At 32.5% G+C, this 22,596-nt stretch overlaps 2 protein-coding genes across 7 annotated transcripts in view; both read left to right on the top strand.

Annotated features, from left to right (window-relative positions):
• Positions 1-8,118, top strand: part of LOC140040430 (tight junction protein 1-like) — a 41,263-nt gene extending 33,145 nt beyond the window's left edge. For 4 of the 5 annotated variants that reach the window (XM_072086354.1, XM_072086355.1, XM_072086353.1 and 1 more), the window contains 5 exons: positions 515-761; positions 1,533-1,583; positions 5,343-5,551; positions 5,759-5,902; positions 6,047-8,118. In XM_072086354.1, coding sequence (XP_071942455.1) covers positions 515-761; positions 1,533-1,583; positions 5,343-5,551; positions 5,759-5,902; positions 6,047-6,153 — 758 coding nt within the window. In that variant the 3' untranslated portion in view covers positions 6,154-8,118. The remainder of the gene's footprint in view (positions 1-514; positions 762-1,532; positions 1,584-5,342; positions 5,552-5,758; positions 5,903-6,046) is intronic. The other variant, XM_072086356.1, reaches the window with a different exon arrangement.
• Positions 8,119-9,270: 1,152 nt separating this feature from the next.
• LOC140040429 (uncharacterized) lies at positions 9,271-18,852 on the top strand. 2 transcript variants are annotated; one of them, XM_072086351.1, is made up of 12 exons: positions 9,271-9,464; positions 10,017-10,098; positions 10,232-10,278; positions 10,425-10,592; positions 10,714-10,806; positions 11,070-11,106; positions 12,668-13,145; positions 14,240-14,277; positions 14,581-14,660; positions 15,275-15,424; positions 15,695-16,100; positions 16,582-18,852. In XM_072086351.1, exons 1-12 carry the CDS (start codon positions 9,333-9,335, stop codon positions 18,501-18,503), a joined length of 3,633 nt encoding a protein of 1,210 aa, XP_071942452.1. In that variant the 5' UTR covers positions 9,271-9,332; the 3' UTR covers positions 18,504-18,852. The 2 variants fall into 2 exon arrangements, with proteins under 2 accessions (XP_071942452.1, XP_071942453.1); XM_072086352.1 differs by lacking the exon at positions 15,275-15,424.
• The last annotated feature ends 3,744 nt before the right edge of the window (positions 18,853-22,596 follow it).

Below are 22,596 nucleotides of genomic sequence, written 5' to 3'. Positions count from 1 at the left end.
TGTTAATTTGATTTTGTGGGTTTCTTTATTTTTTGCTACAGATGGTAAGTAATCATGAAATACTTTTTTTTTTTCTGTCTTTGCTGTTAATCTTTACATTCTTGCTTTTAAACTATGTTAACAGTTTACCAATTATGTAGTGTTTATTTAAAAATTTGTTTGCAATATTTTGTTTACTCCTAAAATGCATGTGCAGTAATTCAATTTTGTAATTTATTTATTAATGCTAAATAAGTAAAAAATTATTTGTTTTTAAATGTTAGAAAAATAGTTGTTATACTATTATTTTCAAACTGACCATATGATTAAATTATTTAGATATTTGAATTTGAAAATTATTTATATGTTTTTGCCTTTTACCAAATGCTGCATGAAAATTAATTTATTGAACTCAACATAATTAATTTATAGGATTGAATTAGGCTTTGATATTGAAAGTTTAACATTTAAAAAGTTTTAAACACATAATAAACATAATAAATGATCATAACATCACAATGTTTATTTCTTGTAGGACCATTTCGCCATGATTCGTCTAACCGTGGCCGTGCTCCTAAAAATGAAGGATTTGAAGGATTCAATCGTGTTTTGAACACAAAAGCACCTTACGAGAAACAGTCGTACAAGGAGTACCGTGAACAAACACGTGGAAGAGATCAGTCTCCCGGTAGCAGTTATTTAAAGAGTAGCTTGTACACGCCGGCTGCATGGGGTACTCGCTCAAATGACTTAAGAACGGAACATACGTTCAAATCTGTAAAGTAAGAAATTGCAAAACAACATTTTCACTAAATATTTTTAAACGTTTTCTATATTTTATGTTAAATTACTTACAACAACATGTATATTACTACTAACAACATCTTGATATTAACTTTAAAAATTATTACCTGTACCTATATACACACACTGGAAATAATGACTGTAACATTTTTAAGGAAAAAAAAAATGATATTAATTTAGGAAATGATTTGACCAGGTACAGTACTTGTAAATATTTCTCATTTTCCTCTTGGTTAAACTGTATTGAAGCTGTAAACAATGTTGGTTGGTTGTGAAACATAATAATAACACAATGGAAGATTCTTTGCCTTCTATGTTGCTAATGTACTTACAAAGCAAAGTATAGTATTACTATTAAAAAATACTTTCTCTATTCTCTAAGCATTTTAAATATCTATATTCTCATTATATGAACACAATTGCCCATATATGGGTATACAGTAGAAATTTTACATCATGCAACCTCTATTTAGGGACCAATTTTTGTATAGTCTTGTATTAAAAGCATACAAAAATTGTATCTTAGATATATTTAAAAATTGACCAAATTCATTGACCATCGAAATTGATATTCTACTTTTATTAACCAATTTTACAACTTACCTAACTATGTTTTAAACATAATGCCTCAATCTCTGCGTAATATTTTTCTTTTCCACTGTATATGATAGATTGATTTAATAATGGTCATTGTATAACAAAATGACCAATAAATACTCAATATATATTCTCTTTCTTCTTACAACTAGAGCTCCTCAAGGAAAAGGTTCCCAGGACAACTTGGATAAGGCTGAAAATGGGTAATTGGCACATCATATTTCCCCTGCTTTATCCTTGTGTGTGTGTAATGTTTTTATCTTGGGTGGGATTCCTATCATTTTTTTTAGTTCCCATTTCCATTTTTGTTAAATTTATCCCAGTTTTATTCCACCATTTCTGTTTTTCTTTTCATTCATATTTTTAACTATGAATCTATACCTTGCTATATTCTTTTTACAGCACATATATTTATTTGGTCCTAAACATTATGCAGTTAATAATATCGCATATCCATTCATTTGGTGAATAGTTCCATCAAAGTGGTTTCTCATAATTATCATCATCATGTGACATTGGTGATAGATTCCATTGGTTGAATAGCAATATTCATTCAGTTAATCATTTTTGAGCATCATAGAATATTCTTTCTACACTGCACTTTCTAATGATAAAACTATCTATGCACCATAATATAGTAGTATCATTATCTCCTAGTGGACATGGATTCATAAGATTACCATTTGTAGAGCAATCAAATTTGACAAAATTGTTCTCTGCACTGACCTCACCATATTAAATGATACAATTAGTGTATATACTAAACTTATTTTAATGAAATATTCTTTTACTGATAACAATGAGATTATCTAGCTTAACTTTACTATATTATTAATAAATATATTTTTCTATTTGGAAATATTTCAAAGTTCCTAATTATATAAGTAATATTTGGCGCATAGTAAATTTATAGTCACAAAATTAGTCACTTTTTTTATTCGATATCAAATATGCACACATAACACTTTTTCTTCTGTATAGTCCGTTTTATTTATGAGTTGATATTTAGGATGTTTTGAAAATGAGTGACTGTACAGTAACAATAAAAAAACTCGGACCTCTTGTATTTGATTAGGTGCTTTAAGTTGACCAGTAGAGAAAAAATTCTTTAAATTAAAAAAGAAATAAGTAAGTAAGTGCCAATTCCTAAATGAAATAACGTGATTTTATATTTAAAAAAAACTGGTAAATGAAAGTCAGAATTTTTTCTTAGAGTAATGTATATTTTTGATGAAAATTAAATGCATGGGTAAACTGTTTTACTCATTTGAAATTGATTATGTGATGAAATTGAAAAATAGATATTTTTCCATTGTAGTGTTCAGATTTGAAGTAATTTTATTGCAAAAGCATAGGAATAGTTAATTACTTTTATATTGATTATCTCAGCATTCAGCAAATTGACACAAACTAAAGCATTATGATAAAGTAAATGTTTTTGTTGTTTATTAAGACCATGGAGACCAACATATTTCTTCATGTTAAGATGATGTATTAGTAAAGACCTATTGTATATATTAATTATTTTCTTAGTAATTAACAATAATTAAGTGATTTTGATAAAAAAAAATTGAATTAGCTTATTCTCTATTTCCCTTCAGATTTAGTATTGACTCTGGGTATAATCCTATCCATCATGAAATACATGATTATCACATTTTGTATGCAAAATGTTTCATTGGCATTGTAGACATATTTGTTGTTACATCTTTTAAAAGTCCACTGACTGATTTCATTTTTAATTGTGGGATATACCCGAGTCAGTGCAGTAGTTGTAAAGTGTGCCTCTTATCTTTCCAAAATTGATACAAATTATATTATGCTGCATAGAAAACTCAAATACACAACATTGTGTTTTTTCGTAATGACAACCAAAACTATTATCTCTTATTATCTTTCTATATTGCTTACATATCAGGCTTTTCACGTAAGTAATGTTTCATCTTTCACAATTGTGCCTATCTCTGCTACTAATGTTAAATATAAATGTTATCTGTAGTCGCTGTGCATAAAGCTATTGGCATAATATGAAAAGCAAAAGACAATTTATCATTTTGAGTACACTTTACATATTTACAATTAGAAATATCATTCCAAATGAATGCTTTTTATAGGTATGATATTTCTAAAATGCACACTCTGGAGAGAATAGTAAAGATTTGATTTTATTATTGATTATTGATTTTAATCTTGTATACAAATACGCAGTTTTACTAATTAAGAAATCGTAAATTTAGATGCGTAATACGAAAAAATTAAGCATTCTTATTGATTTATAAACTGTAAGTAGGGTACAAATTTCATAAATGAATGATTGTACAGTAGATGTAGTAGTAAAAGGGTTGTGATTTTTGGAATTGTCAATAAAATTTATAATAGAATTTGAGGCTTGTCTTTTTTTTCTTTGCCTCTCCAGAGTTTGCATACATACATTTTAACAAACTATCATTATTCTCACATAAAATTTCCTTTTTGAAAACCCAAAAGTAAAAGAGATAAACTTATTTATTAATGGATGTTTTTAAAATCAACTTCCTGAGAAGCTTGTTGGTTACCAAAGAAGAAGTGCTATTGTTCTTGTCACATCATCAACCAGATGACATTGTTCAGCCTATTGTCTATCTTTACACTAGAATCTCTTCAATTATACAATATTGCTTCATACATCAAGCAGTATAGTGTGACAAACATTGATGTTTGTTACACCCTACTGATTATATAGACCGTATGGCCCTGTCCATGTTTGTAGCTCAAAAAGACTATACAATCATCAGTGAGTGATACAATATAAACGCTACTTTAAAAAAATGTATGCATTGTATAATTATTGTGTTCTTTGCTTGGGCTGTTATGTAAGAATAAGTAAAATGTGTCTTGTCTAGAAATGTAAATTTGTAAAGATGAGAAAATTAGCAGCAATAATAACTCATGATTTGTACAAATACTAGCCTACTTTATAATTGCAAATTCATTCAAATTTTATTTTATTGTAAAAGACAAAAACTACTGTGTGTTTTTTTTTATTACATATAAAATTGTTTTTATTGTACTTTATTTAGTATCTTTTCTTTCCCATTTAATTTACTCTTTTATATTATTTAATTGATATTATTGCACAATATCTGTCTCCTTTTCCTATTCCCCACCCTACCTCAGATTTTGTAACTCAATTGATTTCATACATTACATATTTATTTATCTCCCTTGGAATATTTTTTTTAAACCTTTATTTGTTCATGTTAGTTTAATTAATCTTGGAACAACCTTATTTTACTCTATAATCATTCAAATGAATTGTTATAATGTATAAAAGGTTGTTATGTGTGTAAAGATGGTAAACTAAGACAATTAATGTTTCCTAATTAATATAACAATTTTGCATGTGTAAATAATGAATTACATATAATACAATATAAAACATTCCTACATATAACATAAGTGTAAAGTTAATTTGATTAAATAGAGTACTGCTGGTTAGTTGACCACATAATTCACTAGATCTGTGAATTAATGTATCAGTGTAACATTAAAGCTTGGTTCCCACTAGAATGCAGCGCAAGGACTTAAGTGATTTGACAAATGACACACAATAGGTAGTTCAAATAATCAACCGCTTGTCATTGGTCAAACTGGTTACGTCTTTTCCTATTGGGAACCAAGCATAAGTGGTAGATTGATAATGATGATAATGATAATTTCCCTGCCGAAGAAGCTAATTTACTGCAGCAAACAATGTTATTACAGGTATATATAAGATACCTGTGGAATCAAAACCAAAATAATGCAGTTACAATACTTTTTAAAGCCAGAATTGAACTAAACATCCTGAGATTGGTTGGCAAGTAAAGTTAACCACCAACCTAGCGATAACTACAATAATGCAGTATTTTAGTGACTTGCATAAACCATAGATATCTTTCTGTATAATTTATTCCAATCCAAGAATCTTCCTCATTGTATAGAGACACACATGCAGACCAGATGGATGGACAGACGGTATTAGCTACCGCTAGAGGATTTTTTGATCACAGGGGAGGTACATTGACATCGGAAGAGACCGGTGTTAGTATTGTGATTCCAGAAGGAGCTCTACCTTATGGTGTAAAACAGGAGATTTATTTTAAAGTTTGCCGAGATCAGAGTATGCTACCCCCACTGGATAGCTATAAAGGTGAGCGATTGTTTTACTGTACTTAAGCTATTTTTTGTAGGTTCTATTACCATTGAGTTAAGCTCTGTCTACACTATTGAAAATATGGACACAATCAGTACCATATTTGGGCATATCACTACCATATTAGTTTTTGATATATGGACTAAGGACATCGACAATATCAGTCTAAATCATAAATATTACCTTTACATTTATTTTATTCAGGTGAAACACTGTTGAGTCCATTGGTCATGTGCGGACCTCATAACTTAAAGTTTAACGTACCAGTGGAACTGAGATTACCTCATCAGACATCAATGACACCGGATGGTTGGTCATTTAACCTAAAGTCAAGTGATACTCCAGCAGGTATGAACTTTTATTATCTCAACAAACTTTGGTAGATTCAGACTTTTTCTTAAGTTCTTACACATCCACCAATACCAATAGTATTACTATTCTGACAGCCTCGTCATCATTTAAATGGATTATTCAATTTACATTTTCTTTTAGGTCAACCAGCTAAATGGAAAAACTTGAAGATTGATGAGGATGAGCAAAGAGCACAGAAAACGGTTGTTGGTACCAAAACTGTTTCTGTGATGGTGGACCATTTCTGAACAATTAAAACAAGTCTTTAAAACATTGTTCACATATTATTTATGCTGGCCACCAGGCAGCAGCTAAAATCCAAAAGAATCCAATAGCCTAAACTAAAATAAATTGGTTATATTTTTGTGTTATTATCAGTGTAGACCCAAAATGCTTAAAACCACATTTATGACTATTATCTTCATCTGATACATAAATCTTCTGTTTTATTTAAATTACTGGTTTGTTTGATGCACATCAGTCACATAGGAAGAATTGTAAATATGGAAGAAAACTTTTGTAGAATACATCCAACCCGAATTTATTAACTTTTCTTTTTCTCTTGTGAACAAAACATTCAAGACAATTCCAATGTAAATATTCTCCATTTCAATTACATGTTAACATGTTGATGTTGTTTACATCTCAAATATAGTATCTCATTTAAGACCATCACCTTTTACGATAGTGCTGCACATTTTGTACAAACTATTTTTTAATTAAATTTAAAATGTGGATAAAATGGTAATGTAATTTCGACTTTTAGTGATAATATTACAGTTTAGGGTAAGTGGATTTTCTGTTTGTACTGTTTTACCTCTTGAATTGACTGTAGGCCCTATGTACGCTTAAAACACATTTTCTGTATCGTATTAAAGAGATTATTTTACAAAATGTACTTATACAAATATTTTTCTATTATATGCCTTGAGCTTAAGAACCCATGTTATACTCGTGTGATACTAATATATATTTCAGTATATTTTCATGTATAGTACGTTTATTATACAACAATATCACTGTAACGACACAGTAGTTTAAAATGGTGTTTTTAAATAACATTGCTGTGCCATTATTTCACTATAGCATTGAATTGTATATTATACAAATAATGAATGTTTATGAGTGCAATGGTACAAATAATGGCACGAGGTGAATGATGAAAGGTTATATCAACGAGGCAAAGCCGAGTTGATATAACCTTTCATCATTCACCAAGTGCCATTATTTGTACCATTACACGAATACAAAACATTCATTATTTGTTTTATATAACATCTAGACGTTTTTTTTTCGTACACAAAAATGTTTCAAAAAGTACTATTTAACGATCGTTGAATAGTGCGTACTATTGCACGCCATGTGATCCACATTCGTCCAATCAAATGACAGGAATTTATATAGGTGTTATATAATATGATTTATTGTACTATTTAAGCCTATTATCTAAGTTTAGTAATGAACTATACTTAATTTAAAAATAAATTTTAGTACTGTACCGGTATTATATATTGTAATACTATTGTAGATGTACATGTACCTCTGCGGTTTTAACAACATTTGAGGAGGAATCAATTACTATAGGTTGTAGATGCTAATTCTTTACTGTAATATATTTTTTTATTATATATAGGCTATATTACCGTAATCATTTCTTAGAACTGTCTTGTATATATTACCTTAGTCAGTATGTTGTTTTCATTTACGTATCGTTCGACTTTGAAGGCGCTTGTTTGAAAGTCAATTAAAACAAACCAATTATATTATTTCAACAAACTGTTCTAGAATAAATAGTTTAAACGACATATCGTTGGTGAAACGTGATTTCACAATTTTTACAAACTTGTGTCAGCAATTATTGCCTGGTCATGAATAAACTAACGTGTGTCTTTGATGATGCATTTAATTATCTATATGGTCATTTTAGCGATACTTTGCGGTGTTATGATTGTTTTACAGTTAATTCAAATTTTGATTAATTATTATTATTATTAGCAGGCATATCCAGGTTTACTGTAACTTGATTTATTTTTGGAATACTTCTACTTTCTTTAATGTTTTTGATAAATAAAGGTAAATTTAAACAGTAAATATCGTAATTTGTCATACTTTTGTCGTCCTAGATTCGTCATCTAATTTTGAAGGAAAAGCGTTTGATGAACTCATTTGAACATATTCAATTGAGGTTTAGGATCGATATAACCATTTTTTCAACCATGAACTAAAAATAAGTTGTAAACATTTTAATTATTCGAATAAATGCCTCGCTTTGAGTAAACTCCACAATAAAACATCGTTTGGAATACAAAATGTACGGCCTGTGGCCTTTATTTTTTCCTCAAATAAACATGATAATTATGCATACACACAATATTGCATTACAGAACATGCAAAGAAAATACATTGTTCCCATGATACAATTGATCAAGCATATTTGTTATACTGTATTATTTTATCTTGATATTAATTGTTGTGTTATATTTTTTCATATTAAAGGAGAATTTATTTGATTATACCTGTATATGTTACCATATTGCAACACGCAAAAAATGTATGCTTCCCGAACAATAAACGTCCAGGGGCGTTTATCCGTATACGGTTGAAATCGTATAAAATAGTCAGAAGAATTCGATGAAACTTGATTTGATACTTTTCAATATTGTAGGCCTAGCCTATTTTACGTTGAAATATGGTATATGATTACTAGTTTTGAAAATTGTTTATCGCTATCAATAAACAATATCCTCTCTTTCATAGATTCTGAAATTAAGGAGAATATCTTCTAGTTCTCAGTCTGCAAGTTTGGTGAATTGCGCAGACCTCAATTCTCCCGATAAGCGGGTCCCGATATTTTGATAAACCAAGACATTGTCCCGATATACTGTATATAGGCCTACTAATTTCTACTATAAATCTATAGGCCTATATTGAAAAGAGAACATATTTATAATCAATTTGTTTAATAAGTGAAATCATGAGTTGCCAACTGATTTTTCACCTTCGGCACGCATTAAATGCTAATTTGTTAAGGTTTTTCATATCGCCCTCTATGGATTGATGTAGTATTATATTGCCCTCTATAGTTTCATAACTTCCCAATTAATATTAGAGGCGTTGAGACAATGTCCAAATTAATCCTATTCTCCTATTTTTTATTTACATATTATTTCTTCTCCTTCCTTATTTTTAAATTATTTAGTTTAAAAAAAATTACTGTATTTTAATTCATTTAAATTAATGTAATTTAGTAGGCCCTACTTAAAATTGAGTTGACGAACTTAATCGATGCTCGTTTGTTTTAAAATGTGATCATCCGGGATACTGTTTACGATCGATCACGTGACACGACATTTTTCCTCTTCGCTTTTTCGGGATCGCGCGTGGTATTTCGCTCCTTTTCGATCCGTCGTCGTTTTTCACTGGAAAAATGTCTGTTGAGAACACTCCAGGTGGAAAGAAAATTTCTGAACTTAGAGTGGTAGATTTGAAATCAGAGCTTGAAAGAAGGGGACTAGAAAAAACTGGCGTCAAAGCAGTTTTGGTTGAGAGATTACAAAAGGTTAATAATTCTGTTGTTTGGTTGTTTTATGCTTTATATGACGCGGCCTAGGGCCTAGCATAGGTGGTCCAGGGGCTAGCTGTGTAGAGCTAAGCTCGGTTGGTATAGCCTAGGTAGGCCTACCCTTTAGCCCTTTAAGCTAGCCTAAGCCATATATACTATATAGGCTTGCCTAGGCCTAGCTGGAGCCGAGTAGGCCCTAGCTAGGCTACCTGTACTTGCTAATTTAATTAATAGGTAGGCCCCTAGCTAAGGCTACCTATTAGTATTATTAAATGATAATAAATAAAATGGTCAATATGAATAATTTTAACGCTGACAGTGACATCATTATTAAAACTTTTTTAACAACAATCAATCAATAAATAGGCACACTCCCGATAGGCTATGTTATTTATTATTAATAATATTAGGCCTACTAGCTAGGGCCTAGCTGGAACAGAAATGATGTAAGTAAAACAGTCTGTAAATAAAATTAAAATTAATATAAATAATATACATTTCTAAGGTTTTAATATTTTAAACATGCATTTGATATTCACACTTACACAGGCTGTAGAAGAAGAAGGTGGTGATCCCGATAAAATATTGATTGAAGTCTCAAGTAGTACACCAGCCAAGAAACCAGCAACAAGTCAGTAAAAACCAAATTTAATTTCCATCCTGACAAAATATTATAGGCCTATTGACATTGTATTAATTTATATATGGAAATATGATTTGGTTTTTTTAATTAATATGATTATGTTATTGATGTTTTATTTCAGAGAAAAAAGAGCAAGACGGAGAAGAAAATGCAGACAACTCTTTAGAGGTAAACATACAACAAAATATAATAGAATTTCCTAATAGTGTATTTATATTTTGTATTGAATTTAAGTTTCATTATTAATCAGCTACTGTAGTAAGAATACACAGTATACAAATAAACTTGAACTAACATGCATCAATATATTACAGATGACTGATGAATTAGAAGAAGGGATGGAGACTGAAGATTCGGAGAAGCAACTAGAAGAGCATGGAATGCAGATTTTGGAGGAAGCTAGTGCAGATGACGATGGTGTAGAAAATCAGCTAGAGCTGTTAGATGAAGAAAAAATGGAGACGATTGATGATGTTATTGAGGTTTGATTTTTAACACACATGCTTCTCTAAGCTACTTTGTAGAACAAACAGACATTTGACAACGATGTCTAATGGTGATTACAAATTCATTACCATGATTTCTCATGATATTATTTAATAGAGTGATTTGGTTGAAGTACTTGAAAGCATTGATGAAGACAATGAGGATGCCCTGAATGTGAACGCAGAGTATGACCAGCTTCTAACTGAAGACGTAAGTATAAACAGAATATCAATTCAACTTATTCTGAATTTTACTCGGATATGAACAGTGCAAATGAAAAGTGTTTTCACACACACACGCTTGACCAGAGGGACTCCAACAGCGAACTTAATCGCTTGCAATTGGACATACAATAAAAACTTTTCCAGAACAAATGCTGTAATAACTTCTTTGAAACTTGCTTGGTTTAAGAAATTAATTTTTGAATTTATACACAGAATTAAATGAATGTAATGTTTTTGTTTTCATTTTAGGAAGTTGAAGATGATGCTACTGAAGTTAATAATAAAGGTATAGTTACGAGTCAACGAGAGATACTAACAATCATTATTTAAAAAACAAAAAAATATTTACAACCAAAACAAAAGATCATTGATGGCCTATCACTTTACCAAAAAAAAATGTTTAAGCTTTCTTCTCTATTGTGAAATTCCATGCATTTTAAAATTGATATATGCATGTTACATGCATTTATATTAATATTTGGATTTCAAATTTGAATTAAAAAAAAAAATTCTGCTAACTAAGCCTTGTACAAGACCTGGCTTACAGAGCATGTTGATACATTACATCCTGTGTTGTTAATTAAACAAAAATTAATCCCTAAATAATGCATGGAATTTCCGTTTAGTGGTAATAACATTCTATTCTGAACTAAGATGTCGGCAATGGTTAAGCTGAATTGATCAAATTTGATGTTCTGCGAGTGATGTCTAGAATGAAAAGTTCAACAGAATGTAAAGGTTATCTAACTCATTCAAAACTGCCAAAAACATTGATTGGCTCTTGCACTGCAAAACTATAATACTACTCAACTTGTTTATATAGTGAGGGCAACACCAATATGAAGTGGTTATGTTGACAGTGTTTTGGCTACTTGGATTGAAAACAATGATGAGTTACTTTCATATAAACACATGATGGGTTATTTTGGGAAGTTATCTAACAGACCCCTTCATAGACACAGCCGTTGCCAATATTTGAATACATAGCTGATATCGATTACTAGACATACAGTGGTGTTGAATACAAGCTGATACCAGACATACGTGTTGAATACGTAGCTGTTATTGATTGCCAGGCATAGATGTGTTGAACATGTAGCTGATATAGCAGGCATAGACTAGTGTTGAGTATGTATCAATTTACCAAGCGTACAGTGGTGTTTAGTACATAGCTGACATCGATCTACCAGGTGTACAGTAGTGTTGAGTATGTAACTGACATCGATATACCAGGCATACAGTGGTGTTGAGTATGTAGCTGACATTGATATACCTGCCATACAGTGGTGTTGAGTATGTAGCTGACATCGATATACCAGACATACAGTGGGGTTACACAGTGAAGACAACAAAAAATACAATTGCATTGTATTTCATTATTATTCTGTATAAACGTCAGAACCGCTAACAACTAAGTGTTGTTTTACTACACATCCATTTTTAATTGACGAAATGTTTAATGGTCTTCAAGTGAATAATGCAACACTGTCCTCTGTGTCAAACCTTACGATAAGAATGTAATGATGCTGTCTTTCACTGGATAAAAGAAAGAAAGAATTTGAGCTGAGAGAAGAGAGCTCACATTTGACTGGCTTAAACTACTGATCTACTACCTTGCAGTGAGTACTGCTATAGATGTCTGAATTCTGGTCAACATTAATACTGCACAATATTATTTATTTATAAATTACCAAATAGACAAGAAAGCTTACACATTTTGTTACATTCAAATAGTTAATTCTCAAAATCATTCCTTTGGTAAGTATATAAAAAAGTTAATTCTGTTTCTTTTTTCATGTAAAAAATCTAACTGTTTTCTACTTACGTGTTTGCATTCAATGTTACAGCAAGTAGTGACCAAGACAAGAATACAAATTCTGCTGAGGATGTTGATAGTACATCCTTGTCCCAAATCCCAGAATCTACAGTTACAACTGACTCCCAAACCAACCAGAATGCCATTGAAAACGATGCCTCTACCACTCTGAAAGCTGAAGATAATGAGAGTTTGGTTGTGCATGTTGATGAACCTGCTCTACTGGAGCTTGATGCTGATCTAACCTCAACCCCTAAGAAGGGACCAGAAGAAGTTGCCAGTGGAGATCATACAGAATCTAGAGATGAGCGTAGCGGTACACCTACTAAAGATGAGGGGATTGATAAAGCAAATGCTGATGCGACCAGTACAAAAACTGCTGAGTCTAAAGGTAGTTCGAAAGACGCCGGTAAAGATGAGAAAAAAGATGAGAAGTCGACTAGCAAGGATGCTGCAGGTGACAGAAAACCTGCATCAGGTACAACTACTGGTGGTTCACGCAGTAAAAGGTTTGTGATGTCAATTGTATTAGGCACTGAATGGCAGGCTTCTTGTGAACTGTCTTTAAAGAAATAGTACAGTACTGTATTAGTTAATTAAGGAAATAATATTTAAGTACATTTTTAATAGTGACTAGTTTGCCCAGAGTAATTGTAGTGCAGCGACAGTGATTTCATAGATCCACTTTTGCATAGTTAGTACCAAGATAAATCAGTCCACTTGTTGTATTATGAAAGCAGTATCCTAATTTATCTATTATGATGGTCTGAAGTGTGCTTAAGTTGATCACGCATCTCTTGGTGTACTGATGTGAGTTGGTACTGATGAAGACACTAGGAAGTTGCTTGGGGCATGAAGGTATCGTGTCATGTTCCCGTGGGCAATCTGATCTGAGGTGATGCTGTACCAATCTTTGCCATAAGAAATTTGATGCCGCCTACAGTATGTCCACAGGAATGGTTTCTGTAGAGCAATGGTCTACATTTCTAATCGAAAGAGGTTAATTTATATCGTCTGTGATTTGGAGAATTGTTAAAAATTGAATATCAAGTTGCATGTTCTTGTATACACATGTATACTTATCTTTGCAAGGGCTAAAGTTTACCAAAATGTTGCATGATAATTCTTTGACCAACATTGTGCATATTATATACATTTAAAGCATGTTGAACACAACAATACACAAATATTAATAAGATTGCTAGTTCCACAAACAAAAATGAAGGATGGAATCCTAATTATGACTGAAGCTGAATTGCGTTGCATCAAATAAAACTAGATACGAAGGGAAAATGTAAAGAGAAATCTACAGTATTCTTTAATTTTACTATTACAAATTCTGCATGCTGATATTGCATAAAATTTACTTCATAATTATGAGGGGTTGTTTTTTTTTAGTGAATTAGTTTATTTATATATATATATTTTTGGTATCTCTGACAGTATATTCTTTATTTCATTGAAGTATCGGTATTTAGCCTTAAGTAACATTCCTACATGTACATTTAATAGATTTGTCAGTTTAGATAATATATAAGAGACTATATGTTGTTGTTTTCATTGAGTGCATTTTTGTAATATATTGTTTAATGTATATTTGCAGCTCTACTACAAACAAGACTCCATCTCGTGATGAAAAGGGTAATTTGTTATTTTTTTTCACCGACTTGGTAACTTTAATTGGAAAATCTCATACAGTAGAACCCCAAATAAACCAATCTGCGTCTAGAATATCATACATTATTGCACAGGCTGTACAAAATTGAAAAATACAGTAGTAATATATGCAATACTAATATATGTGTTCATATTGTGACTATAATAATGCTGCCTCGCTATACAAAATGGAAACATAATTTAGGATTGTGATATTCTTGCAAAAGATATTTGAGTTCTCTTATAGGTATACATTTCTTGTAATTTATTTTGTTTAACCTAATGTAGGACGCAATCTGTGGGTAAGCAATTTATCTAAACTTACAAGAGCAGCTGATTTAAAATCGTCATTCAGCAAATACGGAAAGGTATATTGATACATAATTTTCTTAATAACTTTATGGAAAATCACTTAGTTAATATATGGGAAATAATGTTGTGCATATTACATCCTATATATTATTATTCTATACTGTTTTGTTATATTACTGTCCTCCTTTGTTATAAAATATAATTTACTAATTGTTCAATTCAAACATAATATTTTCAAGCTTACGGTTAGGCACTGAACATACCTAGTAAATAAAGTGTATATAGAAAATGATGAGTCAAGTTTATCAGGTTCTTATGATCTAATAATCAATCAGATTTACCCTTGTTTTATTATCTATAATTATTCATTGGATATGGTGTTGTAGATTACAGTTTTACAAATCTTATTAGTTTTTTATACAAAATTTAATGAAGCAATATCTTAGTTTTCTCCTGCGTGTGTGCATTGTTGTTTTGCAACCACATGTAAAAGTTGTATTGTTTCTTAAGTTAATTTCTGATGCAATCGTTATATTGCTATTATTTTGACCTTTAACATGAAGTTATTGATATTTAAATCAATACACTAATGTCTTAATGCATTAGAGACTGATTTACACAAATATTTATGGCCAATAGCATTAAATGAATGTTCACTTGTTATTAAAAGGTAATTGGAGCCAAGGTAGTGACAAATGCACGTAGCCCAGGGGCAGCTTGCTATGGGTTTGTTACAATGTCCACAGGGTCAGAGGCGGCTAAGGCAATTAATCACCTTCATAGGACAGAGCTTCATGGCAAACTCATACATGTAGAATGGGTATGTTGAGCATAACTAATTGTAGATATAATTCCCATTCATGTGTGGGAAAAAGCTAAATGTATATCAAATCTGTTTTATTACTACCCAAATTTTAAATCGCTTTTCTATTTTCAAGGAATGTGCTCTACTATTTAAATAAAATTAATTAATATTTAGATTAACATTTATGAGATTTCAAGCTGTACATTACTTTTGTAATTTTAGTAAGTTAAAAGTAAGTAATATTAAAAACTTTAATGAAATAATAATACTTCTTATCATTCTCAGGCCCGGAACGATCCTGCTCCTATTCCTAATTCGTCATCCTCATCGTCCAGGAAAACAACACCTTCCACACCAAGACGAGACAGTCGGGAATCCAGTAGTCGCACGTCTGACACAAAAAGAGATTCAAAATCGACTGAAAAACCCAAAACATCCGAGAAAGCCAAAACTACTGAAAAGAAACCTGCTGAAAAATCTACCAAAGCAGCAGAAAAATCTACGAGTAGTAGCACAAATAGTAGAGACAAGTCGTCAAAAGACAAACCAGTCACTAGCAAAGAAAAACCAGACACTGCTAAAAAAGAGGAGAAGACCAGCGAAAAGACTGATGATAAAAAGACAGATGATAAGAAGTCTGATGATAAGAAAGAAGCCAGTAAAAGTATGTCTAGCCCATCAAAGGCCACAGGTATGCATACTGTTGTAAAATTCATTGTTGCAATCAATATAAACAAAATTATACGATTAAACATTACAAACATTTAAGGTGTTTTAGCTGCTTGTACTCAATATTGTTCTTTGAAATCCTTAGTATTACACTTTAGTTTAAATAAGTTCATAATGTAGTAGTTTGGTTTCTGCTTGGTTTAGATTTACAAGTGTAGAATTGTTAGACATTAATATTTGTTGCTGGGATCATGTTACAATAAGTAACCTTTAATAACTGAAACCTAAATCGATGTAGATTGTGTAACCTTGATGTCAATTTAACATTCATAAATTGATGTTTTAAAATGTAAATTTTGATATTTTCTCCGTACATTATGCACGATTGTATTGCAATGTTATAGTTTAATAGAAAGAGACATTTGGTTATTTTAATTAAAAACCAAACTTTGCTTCTTTAATCAGTTTAGTTATTTTGAAAATATTCAATTTCCCTTTTTTAGGTAAATCCGATGGGAAAAGTGAAAAGAAGGAAGGAAGCTCTTCTAAAAGTCCAGGGAATAAAAGGGATGCCAGTAAAGACAGAACAGGTGGAAAGTCATCAGTCAGTGCAGATAAAGGCGAAAAAGATAGGAAAGATTCAAAGGAGAAGAAGGATGTGCTGTCATTAGATAAAATTAAAGAACAGCGAGAGAGGGAACGTCAGCGCCAGCGAGAACGAGAGATGAGGGAAAAAGAACGCCGTAGAATGCGTGACAGAGAAAATGCTTTAAGAAGAGAACGAGAAATTCTAAGGAGACAGCATAGAGAAGAAGAGATGAAGATTCAACGCGAGAGGCAGCAATTAGAACTTGAAAGGCAACGATTGGAAAGAGAAAAGTTGGAAAGAGATAGACTGGAACGCGAACGACTTAGGTTACAACAAGAGCGCATTAGAGAAGAACAGAGGTTAGAGCGTGAACGTGAAGAACAGCGTAGGTTAGAAATTCAAGTTAGACAAGAGCAGGAAAGAAGAGCCAATTTGAAAAGAACTCTCGACAGTCGAGCTCCTCCAGTTAGAGATGCTGATCCGTACTGGCACGATAACAAAAGAAGTCGACCTGGTGGCTTAGACGATTTCAACAGACCGGATATGAATGATGGAAATATGTGGAATTCTTCCAGAGTTGGTGACAATTCTCACATGGAAAGACGTGTAGAGAGGTATGACAGACGAGGTAATGAGCAGATGAGGCGAGAAGATCTTCAGGTTACAAAGTTTACTGGTCAAGGAGTTGGTCGCTTTAGAGATGACCAAACAAGGCGTGATGATTCTAGACGTGATGACAATTTGAACAGAGATAACAGAAACAGACGTGAAGAGATCAACAGACGAACTGATCCAGTTCGCAGAGAGGCGAATGCTGCTAATAGACGTGAGGATTTCCGTGCTACTGACCAGTCTCGAAGGCGTGAAAATGCACATCCACGAAGAGAAACAAATACTACAGCCCCTAGAAGATCGCCAAGAGATGAACGACGAGTAGTTGCCGGAGGTAGAGAGCGTGATACTCAAAGAAGACAAACTGCTGCTACCACTGGCAGGGATTCTAGATATCCAGCTGTTAAGTCTAATACCAGTAGTACTGAAACTCGTGCCAGAACACATGAAAATAGGGAGAGGCGAGAGCCACAGAGAAATGCACAAGAGAGAGATCGTAGTAATCAGACACACCATGCCAATGAACATCGTCGTGGTGCAGCAAGTCGTGAAGAAACAAGTGGACGTCCAAGCAATAGGACCGATACTGCCAGAGATACTTCAACTAATGTTCGGCCTGATTGGAAAGCAGAGCGTGCCAGTGGTCAAGTCCGAGAATCTGGTGGTCAAAGGTCAGATAGAAGAGTAACTGGAAATGAGAGACATGTAGAGCTACGGGAAAATGATAGGCGTGATTTCAACAGAGATCGTAATCAACAATACTCTGCAAGAATGGAATACGATCGTGCAAATAATCGCGATAGAAGTGGACGTGAAGATAATAATTCAGTTCATGCCATCGGTGGCTTGTTAGGTCAGGGTCCACGACAGCCTGACAGTAATTGGCCGCAGAATAACCTTGATAACAACTTGATGAATAGAGCAGTTGAACGATGGCCAAATACAGGAGCTGGTTTGGTTGGTGGACCAATGAATCAAGGAAACATGTCACAGATGTCTACACCAATTAATCAATCGTTGCAGACCCGGCCAAGTGGGGGGTACATGGGTGGTGGTGGACCTAACATGCAACAACCTGGAAACATAGCTGGTGGCATGTATGGTGGTAATATGATGAATCCCATTCCATTAGCTACAGGCGGTAGTAATTTTGGTATTGATCGAAGTCGCCCACATCAAGGTGATGTTAGTTTTGGTGGAGGACAGAGGGGACAAAGGTATTAATTTCTTAAAACGTTATGAGGCTTGTTGGAAATAATGTTTATAAAATTCTGCTTAAATCAATAAATGTTTCAATATTCCCACCTTTTAGAATCTGGTAATGAAAATCGCTGTATTGTATAAATTTTTGTTTTGTTTAACCAAGAAAGATATTGTGATTAGAAGAAAATTTGGACTACTAATATGTTGGCGTATAACTAATTGTTTTTTATTACATAAAGTATAATATTAGATGTTGCCTTTGTAAGATTTTGTCTTGCCCAACTGTCATTGCTGGATTGTATTTTTTAAGATAATGCTCTTTTTTGTTCTGCGATTTTGGTTTTAATAAATATTGGAACTGTACCAGTGACGTATTTGAATGGCATTATTTTTGTTGGCGCAACTGAGTAAATTGACATGCAATGACGCAAATTTGGTGATGAGTTTTTCGTATGTACGGTACGATAATTTCAACCAGTTAAATCGATTTTGTGACGCAGGTGTTTATGTAAAACCTGCAACAAACAAATCCAGGGAGCAAAAATAATTATGCAAATGATTTTAAAGAAGAAGGGCGTGACCGAATAGTTAAAGCACCTCAGATTCATGTGCGCTTCACTGGAAGAAAAACAGTCTGATCCATACATCGTATGCGCATATTATTGCCTGCCGCTATTTGTAATTCTTCTCCTACCACAATGTATGGTTGCATTCATTTTTTGTTTATCTTCACCACCCCCTCTCCCCCCCCCCCATCGATTTCGGTACTAGTTTAAAAATAGTAGAAATATCCGATCCGTTTTGTGAAATTGTAATGAATAATAGCGGTTGTCGTCCGATCCGTTTTTGTGAAATTATAATGGATGATAGGGGTTGTCGTCCGATCCGTTTTTGTGACATTGTAATGGATGCCTTAATTTCATCTTCATGTTTTGATTTGCATAGATTTACCTTAAAGAGCCATTGCCATATCACTTTCGAATCTTAAACGGTCGTCTGCACGTCTAGATATAATAAAGAGACAATTCCGACAATCGCTTTCTCTGAAACTTGAATACAGAGAGGGTTTTACTAAACTTTGGTACATGACAATATTCAAATATATTTATTAAATGCAGATCAACAGCATGTAAAGAAATTCGATATATGAATTTCATTTGTCTAAATACCACGGCTGACGCATTTTAAGCCCGATTTTAATTGATTTAGATTAGCTTAATTCAGTTAATTTTCTGAAAATGGTTATAGGAGACGACGGCAAAAACGAATATGAGTTCTGTAACCGTCAACGACGTATAAGCAACGACGCAGCTATGGCAATTACAAATTCAACAGCAATATTTGTTGTACAACCTTCCACGAAGCAGTGCTGGGCTGGCTGGGTAAATCTCGTAGGACCACGTTTCACCAGCAGATATAATATAAATAGGCCCGAACCGAATGCAAATACAGTATTTAGTAAATAATAATGTGTTTGTACATGCGCAGAACTGTGATGCGCTCTTCGTTATGCATGATTAATTTATAAAGTTGTAAAATACGTTATCGTTAATTTCTGGTAGAGATGGATCTAGGAATGTATATGCATGTGTAAAAGTTTGTAAATAAACTACGAATGAATTTAACTTGTACGCATTGTAATGAGATTACTGGACGACATAGAACCTAGTAATTTATATTGTCCTGAATCTTTATTTTTCCAAAATCCGGTCGTTTGATTCTCTTCCCTTATTGATGTATAAGTATGTTTGATTTTTATCTGTTGTAATAACTACTGTATTACAATTGGGCCTACAAATATAATCGATATCATAGTCTTGCCATCCCTCGAATGATATTGCAAATACGCGCCGTTCGGCTCTCTCAATCCAAATTGATAAAGTAAAATGTAGACTTCGTTATGCATAAGTAAATACCAATACTTTTAAATGATAGGGAAATATGAGATCGTTCTAAATGTTTTACTACTTAAGATAAGTATCTTGCTAATGAGGTAGTTAGCGCACTATTCGTTTATTATTACCATTAAGCATTTCGGTTATCGTCATCATTTATGCCGTGAATCTACATGTTGTTATTATTGAATGATTTAAAACGATGTACATTATTGATATGCATTGTAACTTGATAATCCGTAGCAGGTTCGTATAAAGAAATGATGATCTTGATTAAATTTATTTTTATCGTTAGGTTTTACATAACAACAATTCTCAGTATATTATGTTCCTTATTTCCTCCATCTATTTTTGTCCATCCAAAACTGGACCTTAGATGTGCACAGGTAGAAATAGTTTTTTTCTTTCGGTATCCTTTATTCATCAACAAGTATATACATAAAACAATTCATGGCAGTATAAACTGAATTGCGAACTGAGTAGTTAAATACATTATACAAAATATACAGAATTAAACAAAATGAGCAATATGAAGATTAATACAATAGTTAAGTTACGGTACATAGTCAATTGATTAGTAGAAAAATATCTTCAAAAATATATAATGTTTAAATATATAAAAATAAATAAATATAGTTTTCATTTTCATTATTTTTCGTTCATTCATTTAGTAATTTAACCATTGATGGTATAGGGGAGCATTGGAATCGTTTAGTTCTACATTTATATTCTTTGTATTTAAGTGAGTTTCGCATATTCATGTTATGTGTTTTATTGTTTAGTGGGAACCATTCACTAAATCTATTGTATTTGTGAGCAAAATTGGCACAAAGCAGGTCACGGCGGTCTGACAAACGTTCAAAGCCTAACTCAGTCAGGGCCGCATCGTATGATGTATAGTTCCCAGCCTATTATACACCTACAAGCCCTTTTCCGGACGCGTTCAATCAGGTTGGATTGTGCGTGGGTTATACCAAAATGCCAAACTGGGGCGACGTATTCTAAAACGGGTCTGATGTAGACCTTAAATACAATGGACAGCTCTTCCTTATTGAAACCACTTTGTTCCGATAAGCTAAAATACTTTATATTTTTGCGTAGGCGTGTGCTTATGAAGTGGGTGTGATGATCACAAGAGTTCACACGGACCCTCTTCACTCTCTGTTTCCTAGTATCTGGGTGAGGTATTTAGTTTCAACAAACAAGAAATTGAAATGGGCGAAGTAAAATTTCGAAGTCGGACACAGTGATCGGTCCTAATTCTTAATTTAGAATCTTCTGTATTAATTTTATGTAATCACACGATTTAAGACTTAATTATTTCTACATTACAATCTGCCTTGGGTAACGATTAGTAATTGTTCTTTGCTGTAGTAATGATAGGTAATTCGTTCGTTCATGGAATTTTAAATGGTGAATGTTCAACCCCTATTCTATCGATCCAACTATTCCTGTAATTTGATTTTATTTTACACATAACATAAATAAATATGCAATTTAATAGTAAACAAGAGTTATTGTACTCCTTCGTAATATTTTAGTCTCAATCCATCCGATTCTCTCACAGTGCTATGTCTGAGATAATATACTGTGGGGGCATTTAGTCCTACCGTACTGTTGTTTTAAGTTTCAAGCGTTTTTTCCACAGCACATCTGTCACACGAAACTTTGGTTTAATTTACACATTAATGTTAACATCCAGACCATTCATTTTTGTTTGTGAGACGTGTCAATATCAATTAATTGAAATTAATTGAGAAATTGAAAGGTAACACTGTAAAGAGATAATTATTAGTCTGTTCAACTATTAAAACACTCATCGTGGTACTAAACTAAAATTATCAACACTGGACAAAACTGTCATTCCTAAATCTGTATATAATAAAAGGAATTTACAATCCGTCATCTGCGCTCGACACTCTTGACGTAAATAGATCGCTTTTAGTCGTTCGTACTCTTGGCTGTAGGTTTTAAATCGACAATTGATTTTTAAATGTTACCAATAAAATATTGTTGGACTTCCCATTAGTATAGTTTATGGTATAATTTGGTAGTAATATGTTTTATTATTGGTTCAGAAGTGACTACATCTTCTGAACTGAACAACAATGATGATGAATATGCTCTATCTAAAGTTGAATAGATGATATTTTATGATATCGATGATAAAAATGACAATCAAAATGCTGGCAAGAGTTATAGCATGGAGTAAAGAATGG

The sequence above is a fragment of the Antedon mediterranea genome, chromosome 2, assembly GCF_964355755.1.
Source record: "Antedon mediterranea chromosome 2, ecAntMedi1.1, whole genome shotgun sequence".
NCBI lineage: Eukaryota > Metazoa > Echinodermata > Crinoidea > Comatulida > Antedonidae > Antedon > Antedon mediterranea.
Note: the sequence above shows the minus strand (reverse complement) of the source record. Positions and strands in the feature narration are given on the sequence as shown.

Coding starts and splice junctions, on each gene's coding strand:
- LOC140040429 (XM_072086351.1), top strand. CDS start 9,333: ATGTCTGTTGAGAACACTCCAGGTGGAAAGAAAATTTCTGAACTTAGA. Junction 9,465..10,016: donor TGGTTGAGAGATTACAAAAG/GTTAATAATTCT, acceptor ACACTTACACAG/GCTGTAGAAGAAGAAGGTGG. Junction 10,593..10,713: donor CGATTGATGATGTTATTGAG/GTTTGATTTTTA, acceptor ATTATTTAATAG/AGTGATTTGGTTGAAGTACT.